We start from the raw sequence: 10,393 nt of genomic DNA, 5'->3' as shown, positions 1-10,393 counted from the left end.
TACACGACAGAATTAGGATGAATCCATAATGTCAATTAACTAAAACACAACAAACAGCAGCTAACAAACCTTTTGACTGTTTAATAATACAACATGTTCTGATACATCTTTGCAAAAAATCACATATTTGTAAACCAAAAAATTCAGAGTAAAGATATTTGTATCTACAATTTAAATGGCATTTTCAGTACAAAGAAAGTTAACATTCAACTATTTCATCACTATATTAAAGGAGACATATCATGCTTTTAAATCATTCCTTTTTACATATAAATCATACATTTGTGGTCTATATAAGCGGAACTGCAATGCTTGGGTCTGAATTCCTCATTATTATAGCTCCACAGGCCCCTTTTCTACCCTTTTTCTGATGTGCGTCTGAGAGCAACTTGTTTTGGTGCGGTCTTTTTAAATGCAAATGAGACACGTCATACCCCGCCCGCTCTCCAGTCTGCAGAGGTGACACTTGGTTCAACTCCACCCCGTGCGGCCATTTTTGTAGTTTGATAGCAGAGATACGATTTGGACATCCAAGAAACTTTTGGACATCCAAGATTTGTGTCAACACAGAAAACATTTCATCATTGGATAGTTTTTTCATTTGTTGTTTTATGTCAGCTTAATGCCCGGAACGCTTTTCAGAAAAGATAAGGCAACTTATTTAGCACAATTCACATGGTAATTCAGGAAAAAAATATCTCCGAATGCTCCACATGAAACTTTGGTCCTCCGACCTTTTACCACCGTGTCGATTTATTTTGATTAATATGTGCGAGGGAGAGAGAGCAAGACAGCGCCTAGTTTGGAGACGGTGAAGTCTTGTTTACACTTTCGCCTGGCTCGGAAGAGAGAGAGAGCGCGCGCGCGACCGGGTCTCTCTCTCTCTGCTCGTTCTTTCAGTTAAACATGCGCCCTGTCACAAGCGCGGCAGTTCATCTACATTACTCACCAGTCAAATAAGACTTTGGCGGGACAAAAAAATTGCTTTGGCGGGTGCTAAAACAAGTTCAATGCAGGAAAAACCCCGTTGTTGCTGAAGTAGTTATCCTTGAAGTGCTTCGCGTTCGCGCACACAAAAATGACTTTATGGGTTCCGTTAAACATTTCCGTTAAAAATAAAACTCAACCAGGCACTTCGAAGAGGTTCTGATGCTGGGAGACGGTGTAATGAAGTGTGTGGGTTACTACATCCAACAACCGAACATTGTGACTTACCCTCTCGTAAGTTCTGCATCTTTGAGCTTGGACTACAAAATCGTAGCGAGAAATAAAAATGGCGGATTGCTCGAAGTGTTGAGCCGGTAGTCGATGTCCTTATTTGGCAGTTCCGCTGCAAATACTGTGACGTAATTGTTCACAAAACGTCATAGATAACAGAAAAATCGGAACAGGTTGAAAAATAAGAATATAAAGATATCAACGAAACACCTGAAGAGACTAATTTCAAATTTTCTATACTTCTAAACACTGAAAATATACAACAAAATGAAGTTTTATGTAACAAAGTTCGGGAGGAGCATGTTCAGGTAATCATCCAATCAGCACAAGAAGAAGCCAGTATAAATAAAGCCTTCCCTTACCTCCTGTCTCATGACAAATTTCTCAGCATCCCGCCACCACCCCATCACCTCACATTCAGATGGGTCTGCTCATAGATACCCATGATCTATTCATAGGGGGGAGCACTCTGGGGTCGGGCCGAATTCCGAGCTCGGAGCCCCCCATCCAGCTTCTTCACCTCCAAGATCGTCTGAGACCAGCCACCTGGACAGCTGCTGCAACAATCGGTTTGCATAACCAAAGAATTTCTGCACAAACTGTCAGAAACCTCCTCAGGGAAGCTCATCTGCATGCTCGTCGTCCTCATCGGGGTCTCGACCTGACTGCAGTTCGTCGTCGTAACTGACTTGAGTGGGCAAATGCTCATATTCGATGGCGTCTGGCACTTTGGAGAGGTTTTCTCTTCACGGATGAATCACGGTTTTCACTGTACAGGTCAGATGGCAGACAGCGTGTATGGCGTCGTGTGGGTGAGCGGTTTGCTGATGTCAACGTTGTGGATCGAGTGGCCCATGGTGGCGGTGGAGTTATGGTATGGGCAGGCGTATGTTATGGACAATGAACACAGGTGCATTTTATTGATGGCATTTTGAATGCACAGAGATACCCAGACATCCCAACCTGCAAAAGTTCATTTCAGGGAGGTACCCCCCCCCCCCCACCCCCCCCCCAAAAAAAAATGGAAGAAGGACAAGGATATGACATTTCACCACAGAGTTGTTGTCCCTAAAATATATAAAAGCATAATACATAATTTCTATAGGCTATAGGCCTATGCATTTATTTGTTCATAATGTTACAATTTGTAGATTACTTTTACTATTTATAAGCTGCTTATACTAATTCATGTAAACTGCTTTTATTTATATTCCATTGCAGCTTTAAACAGGTCTAAGGAATAGGCTAATATGCACATGAATGAAATGAAACTTGTTGAACTCACCTCAACATGTCTTTTACAATCATTTAACCCGCCATGGGCAATGCTGAAGTCACTGTTACAAACTTTACAGCGTGCAAGACTATCATTATGTTTTACTCTTATAAGACAGGGGTACACTTTCATGTAGTCTGCCGTAAAATGTATCTTATACTTTCGTTTTTTGCATGTTTTTTTGTGGCACTCTCCCGTTGCCATGGCGCTCCTGTTTCTAGATACACTGAACTGATTAATTTGGTTCGGGAGAAGCTATAAAACCCGCCCACACTGACAATTGATTGGTTGATTTACCGAAACAGGCCAATCAGATGCTCTCTATCTTACGTGCGCACACACGCAAGGTCTCTCGCTCCCTCTCCCTCTCTGCTGTGCACGCGCGCTCTGGCTCGCTCGCTCTAGATTCCGGGAGATTTTAACTCATTTGCGGGTATCAGGGAGCCGCTATCAATATGCGGGAGACTCCCGGAACTTCCGGGAGACTTGGGATGTCTGGATACCGTGACGAGATCCTGAGGCCCATTGTTGTGCCATTCATCCACGACCATCACCTCATGTTGCAGCATGATAATGCACGGCCCCATGTTGCAAGGATCTGTACACAATTTCTGGAAGCTGAAAACATCCCAGTTCTTGCATGGCCAGCATACTCACCGGACATGTCACCCATTGAGCATGTTTGGGATGCTCTGGACTGGCGTATACGACAGCGTGTTCCAGGTCATGCCAATATCCAGCAACTTCGCACAGCCATTGAAGAGGAGTGGACCAACATTCCACAGATCACAATCAACAACCTGATCAACTCTATGCGAAGGAGATGTGTTGCACTGCGTTAGGCAAATCACACCAGATACTGACTGGTTTTCGGAACACAAACCGCCCCACCCCCCACCCCCCAAACCCCCAACCCCCGGACAAATGTACCACAAGGTTGTACTGCATTTTGAAGTCATCCCGCTGTGTGCACTGTGTCTTTGAATACAGTGTGTTGCATGGATCTAGAAAAAGCGAAACTAGTTCTCATATTACACTGTATTTAGCTTAGATTTCTCTTGCAAAATGTTAACCCCACTGATTTGGATTAACACCTCTGTGCAAATATTCTTCTTTCAGAATTCTCCACTTTAATGTATCTGAAACTCTTGCTAAGACATCTTTGTTTTTTTACTCCACAAAGTTGCCATCTAAAACCCATTTGATTGAAACATTTTAACTTTGTCAATTCAATAAGAAAGTTCTAAAAAAAAAATAGCCAAACATTTTGGTATACATTACAAATACAGAAAAGTAAGATTACATATGGTTTGTAAGTAGTCTTGTGGACCAAGAACAATATATGTGACAGATGCAGAATGTATTTTTTGTTCTGTTGTCGTGTACAGATGACGTATACATTTGCAAAAGTGCAAAATATGAAGAAAAAAAAAACCTTCCAAAAATATCTTTTTAGATCAGGTAAAAAAAAAAAAAAGCAAAAAAAAAGTTGTAGTTGTTCATTTATTGTGCTTTGACTAATGTTGTTAAAGTTTTTTGATTGCTGTTTTATCAGGATTTTATTATTCCTTTTCTATGGACACACACCACCACATGACAGACTATTCTTCGCAGTATCCAAAAAGTCAGTCTGGTTTAAAAAATTTAACAAATTAATTTTTTTATTGAAGGAAATCATACTGTAACTGTAAGCAGGTTAAGACGAGTGGTTATCATCCATGTGTAGAGATCTCCAATGAAGCAAAACTATCCAAATCCACAGCAGGCTATAACAAGCAGAAGTCAAAGTACGAAAAAGCTTTGCTCCAATCCAGCAACCATCAATGAGATAAATATAAACGCTAATAAATAGCTTTCTCCAGGTATATAACTATTTAAGTAACTAACAGCCCTAAATCCAGTTCCACTGTAACCGACCCAAGACTGACTGAATGTCATAATGAGAGAGACAGTCAAAATTCTGCTGACGGTGACCTCTGGTGGTTGAGTGGTTAACTTGAGCCACGATCATATCAATACCAGAATATCAAGTTCATGACTGACCACAGCACCACAGGTGTAAGGATCCAAAACCGACTCACTTCTGTGAACAAACATGCTTGGATCATTTTGCGGAATAGCATTTTTCATTGCCTATTTGCCATATACTGAAGGTCAAAGTAAGTAAAAGCTTTAGGACAAATTCTTAAACTTTGAATTAATAATGTGATTTAAAATGTGATTCATTAATGATAATTTTGCTGCTATAGTACAAATCGAATCAATATATGATAATCCTTCTATGAACGAAGAGTCCAAAAATACTCCATTCACGATATTGCATGAGATTCCATTGTAATACTGCTAAAGCTTGAGTTGTTGTTTTATTGTGTTTATTGCAGAAATAAATGCAGAAATATATTTTCACTTGCAGTGCAAATATCTTCATATATATATATATATATGAAGAGTACAGATGCAAAAGCCTCAAAGTGGCTTTTGCATCTGAACTCTTCATATATATATATTTATATTATTTTGGTTAAATTTAAGAATTTGAGTTAAACTACTAGAACTAAAAATCTTTTCTAGGTGATATGTAACAAATCTTTTCAATTCTGAAATCTTTAGGTTATCCTGAATATGGCGTGATTGAATCATGCAGTGGATCAGCTGGTAGTAACGAAATTCTCTTCACTTATGATACTGAAGTGGCTGCATATATGGATTTAGAAGATGCAAAACTAGTTCTGATGGTGCCTGATATTGTATATGGTATTGCTGGCTTTGATACAATACCCTTACAAGATGTTTTCCCCACTGATAATGAATTAACACCTGTGTGCAAAGATGCTTATTTCAGGACGCTCTCTCTTAATATATCTGAACCTCCTCTTGGTAAGATGTCTTTTTCACACAGTTACTGTCTAAAGAGAATTAGGATTAAAATGGTTATTAAACAAAACAGTGATAAAATCTAAATATCTTTCAGAATCCCCCTATACCTCAATTTACCCCAGGAACGATATGAAATTAAATGTCAAAAATACCATGATTTGTCTGGTTTCTGGATTCTTCCCTCCACCTGTCAAAGTCTCGTGGACCAAGAACAATGTGAACGTGACAGATGGATCAACTGTCAGCAGATACTATCCCAACAACGATGGGACACTTAATGTATTTTCTCGACTGAGCTTCATTCCAGAGGAAGGAGACGTTTACAGTTGTTCTGTGGAGCACAAAGCCCTTCAACAACCTCAGACCAGAACATGGGGTAGATATTTATTTATTATTCACATCTAATTCCTTTTAGAATCACATGATGAATGTCACAAACGTTTGTGTCTGTGCAGATGTAGAGATAAAGGAGCCCAGCATCGGTCCATCAGTGTTCTGTGGAGTTGGTCTGGCTCTTGGGCTGCTGGGTTTGGTCACTGGAGCAGTTTTTATTGCCAAAGAGAAAAAATAGATATAGGTTGATACAGCAACACTGACACTGTTGTTAGTTATTTTGTCATGTACAGATGATATGTAAATTTTCATTGCAAAATCTGCGGTAGCCTTTTATATTCCTTGTATATTGTATATTTTCCTTCTTAAATTCAAGCTATGTGTAAGTCTCGATGGAAGTGTCTTACTTTGTTGATTGTTCCGTTTCTTGTTATGTACATTCTGCAATCAATTAAAAAAATCGTCTACCTCAGTTCAGTTCTCATATAATGGTGTCAATGCAGGTGACAAGCAAGTCAAAAGCCAAAGGTGATAGTGGGAAGGAACCAAAACTCTATCAGTTGACAGAATGGAGAAAAATGGGAGAAACCAGGCTCAGTCGGGGGGCCAGTTCTCCTCTGGCCAGCAAACGAACAGTGTATGATTATTATTCAGGCAGCATTAAGGTCAGAAGTCTGATTGGATCAGAACATTAAGAATTTTTGTCTAGTTCCATCTGGTTGAAGATCGAAGTCACGCTGGTATAGAGACGGGTTTGTTTAGGTTCAGTGCTGATGGCTGTCGTGTCGATGAGGCCTTCACAGGGGAGAGTCTAGTTGACACAATCTCGGCTGACACTTCAGGGAACGCTCTCGTCAGGGACGTTGGGGATGGAGAAACCCACCCAAATTAACTTCGGTTAAAAAGGCGTATGATAATTTGGGTAAATGTGTAAGCTAGATGCTTTTATAATAAATTATCTATCTATCTATCTATCTATCTATCTATCTATCTATCTATCTATCTATCTATCTATCTATCTATCTATCTATCTAAATAATGTATGATTTGCAAAAATGAAAACTGCTGCTTCTGTGTAGATGAGAGAATCAAAGTGTATGCGCGTTGTGCACACGCTACATTGATTATGGCCAAGCATGCACCCTTAAAATAGCATAATGAAAAACATGCACAACGCACCACTGACTTTAAACTATTTTTTCCTGGTTAGTGGCACAATTGTTTTCTAAACCTGCAAAATAGCATAAGGGAACGTTTGCGCCGGAATACGCCTCCTTTTTTGCGCTGAACCGCCCAAGGAGCGCAAGTTCATTCCCTAGTTTAGCGACGTGCTTCTGTGGAGGGAAAAGCGCGCTTTGCGCGGGTGCAAAATAGGAATGATACATGCGTCGGTGTACAAAGTCAATTGCGCTGGGTGCAAGATAGGGCCCCAAGTGTTATTTGTTCCTGGTTCCGCCTGACCTAGTTTATGGATTAATGTACACAGACAGAGAAAAGCACAATATTAAGGTCATAATCATACCATTAAATAAATTGTCATAAAGCATCAGAAAGCAAATTGTCATAAAGCATTTTTTTTTTGGTTCATTACTCTGAGGGATGAAATAGAGTTAAATTCAACAAGAAAAAGTGCAGGAGAATAAAAACATTTCTGCTTGTAAAATTTGCATTCAAGATATTTTTTATAACATATTCAAGAGATAAAAGTTTTGGATTTTCTTCATAAAAAAAAAAAAAACATATTTGAGGACGAAACTGTGGATCACATCTGTAGGACTAAAAATTAAAGAACTTAAATCAACCCAAAATGTATTGGTTATGATGCGATCACAAAATAAATGGGCAGCTGTTCAATTTGTGAATTGAAATTGCACTTCAATAGGGAACACAGGCCACCAACCACAAAATGAGCATGTCCCATCAATATTAGGCCTATATTATTTAGAAATTGAGGAGATAGATTTTATGATTTTATAATGGACTTCTTTAACCCTGTCGGATAGCCTACAAAATTTGCTCGGTAAAAGCCAGGCCTTTTTCCAATCTACATCCGTTACAAAGGAACCCCAGTAGAGTGTACCCCTTGGAGTAATATTTCTTTTCATTTAAAAAAAAATTCTAAATATGCCTGTTGTTGCATTTCCTATCTAAAAAGTCAACACCATCCAAACGCAATGTGGGGTATATAATGTTACCTCTAGAAACATTAGGTGATTTTAAATGAGTTGGATTAACCTTCTATTGGATAGCTTTTATCAAGGTATTATATTCCTTTGATGGAACTGGGAAGCCATGGGGATTCATAAATTGTTTATAAATTACAATATTGCCAAAATCATCAAACGCCGATAGAATGCAGTTAAAGTTAAACCAAAGAGAAAGAAATGTGACTTATTGCTATCAGCTTTATCAGAGTTGCTCCAGGATTGTTTTGGGCAGAGAAAAGCTGTGGACGAAACTCAGTCCAAGAGAAAAGGCACTGGTGAGGAAAATTTGGTAAGGAAATGGGTTGTACTTCAATAGGGAACACAGGCCACCAAGTTTGTTAAAGATGTTATTTGTAAGAAACCCTTGTGTGTGATTTAAAAGAATGTGCTCTCATAAAAAGTGGCAACATCTAGCAACGAGGTCAATTAACCCTGCCTACTCTTACATTTAGAGTTAAAAGTAAAACTTGCTCTTTGTTCTGCATATAGGTTTTGAGCTAAAATTCATTGCTAGGAACTTTTATGAGGACTAGTGCTGATCAAATTCTTTGAGAATACGGCCCCTGGTCGCACATGCACGATAATAGTTTTGCCCTATATTAGTTTATCCACAAGGTGGCAACAAGTGCCCCATGATCGTTAATACATGAGGTAACGTTAGTCGAAGAAAAATAAAAATAAACAGAAGAGACAGAAACGCGTGCAAGTTACACCAATGGAAAGTTATGAGGACGAGATATTGTGCGAGGAGGTCAGAAAGTACCCGCATTTGTACAACTCGAGCCTAAAAGACTATAAAGATGCGCACATGGCTTGTAACTCGTGGCGAGAGATTGCCCAGGCGCTTGGCAAGGACGAAATACTTTGTCGGCAGAGGTGAAAATATATCTTCGCGACAAATATGTCAAAGCTGCAAAGATGCTGAAGGAAAAGAGCGGCGATGCGGGGGATACAAAAACAATGCCGCGGATTGTGGTTATGCTCGACTGGCTCTCGAAATTCATCAAACACTCCACCGGTAATAAACTGGTAAGTCAAGCAAATGTGCTGTGTTCAACTATGCAGAACGTCCCGTGCCTTTCTGACCTTTTTTGTTATTATTTCAGAACGAGTTTAGATACTTGGATGAGATATTGTGCGAGAAGGTCAGAAAGTACGCGCATTTGTACAACTCTAGCCTAAGAGACTATAAAGATGCGCATATGGCTTCTAACTCGTGGCGAGAGATTGCCCTGGCGCTTGACAAGGACGAAACATTCTGTCGACAGAGGTGGAAATATCTTCGCGATAGATATGTCAAAACTGCAAAGATGCTGAAGGGAAAGAGCGGCGATGCGGGGGGTAAAAGAGTACCCCCGATTGTGTTTATGCTCGACTGGCTCTCGGAATTCATCAAACACAGAGAGACAGACTCCAACGTTGAAAAACTGGTAAGCAAATGTGTTGTGTTTTAGTTATGTTATGCCGACGGTACTGTGCATTTCTGACCTTGTTCGTTGTTATTATTTCAGAACGAGTTTAGTTATGGTTCTGACTCTCTGGACACACTGAAGCTGGAGTGTGTGGCCTCAGACCTGTCTGACAATACCATGGAGCAGAATCAGAAGACCGACCAGTTCACACAGGTGCAAGAAACAGTTGTGGCCCGCTTAAGCAACTATGACGAAGAGAGAGGGTTTGACGACGAAGATATGTGTTTTGGGAAGATGGTGGGGAGGACCCTCTCCAAAATGACAACAAGGAACAAAGCCCATGCCCGTTTGGAGATCTCACAAGTGCTCTTCAAGTGGCAAATGGTGGAGTGCGATTCTGCAGTGCCCAAATGAACTGTAAAAAGACTACACTTTTTTTTTTTTTTTTTTTTTTTTTTTTTTAAACACACCACATAATACTTCTTAAACATTTTACCTGTACATATGTATATACGTTTGTTTATGAATAGACCATGTGTCTTGTTTTAAAATAAAATAATTTTATATTTACAATAAGGCATTTACACTGAAGGGGTCGATTTACAATCTCTTCCATCTTCTCTTCAGTCTCTACAATCTCTTACCTCTTTTTCAATAGGGAATCATAGTTTTCTTAAATCTATCACAACTTTTCTGGTACAATGTCTGTATTTGTTATCTGAGCAGTGACTGAGGGTCTTACCCATGTCAGGAATGCAGTTCATTCATTTAAGCACCCTACACACCGGGACGAATATCGGCGCGTGTTATTCGCCAGCGTTTTTCAACGCGTTTTTTGTGTTCACACCCAAGCGATTTTCGCTGACGATGAGCCGAGTGAACATGCAAATTCATTCCCTGACATTAGATGGCGCTTAATGTAAAACAGAAATACCCCGGTACACATATGCCTTTATTATATGATATCTATGGGTACACAAGGTGCAATACCACTCCATAACAGTTCTCTTTTATCAAGATTTTTGTAGTCGCTGTCGCGTTTGTCATATAGTTCTTTATGTTCTGACACC

At 39.7% G+C, this 10,393-nt stretch overlaps 1 protein-coding gene across 1 annotated transcript; it reads left to right on the top strand.

The window, feature by feature from the left end:
- The first annotated feature begins 8,536 nt into the window (after positions 1 to 8,536).
- Positions 8,537 to 9,894, top strand: LOC308680741 (uncharacterized protein). The gene is made up of 3 exons (XM_081349030.1): positions 8,537 to 8,940; positions 9,018 to 9,341; positions 9,423 to 9,894. The coding sequence occupies exons 1-3, from the start codon at positions 8,830 to 8,832 to the stop codon at positions 9,735 to 9,737; spliced, it is 750 nt and encodes a 249-aa protein (XP_081205156.1). The 5' UTR covers positions 8,537 to 8,829; the 3' UTR covers positions 9,738 to 9,894.
- Positions 9,895 to 10,393: the final 499 nt, after the last annotated feature.

Source organism: Scardinius erythrophthalmus (genome assembly GCF_964197995.2).
Source record: "Scardinius erythrophthalmus genome assembly, chromosome: 20".
In the NCBI taxonomy this organism is placed as follows: domain Eukaryota; kingdom Metazoa; phylum Chordata; class Actinopteri; order Cypriniformes; family Leuciscidae; genus Scardinius; species Scardinius erythrophthalmus.
This window is presented reverse-complemented; position numbering and strand designations above follow the sequence as displayed.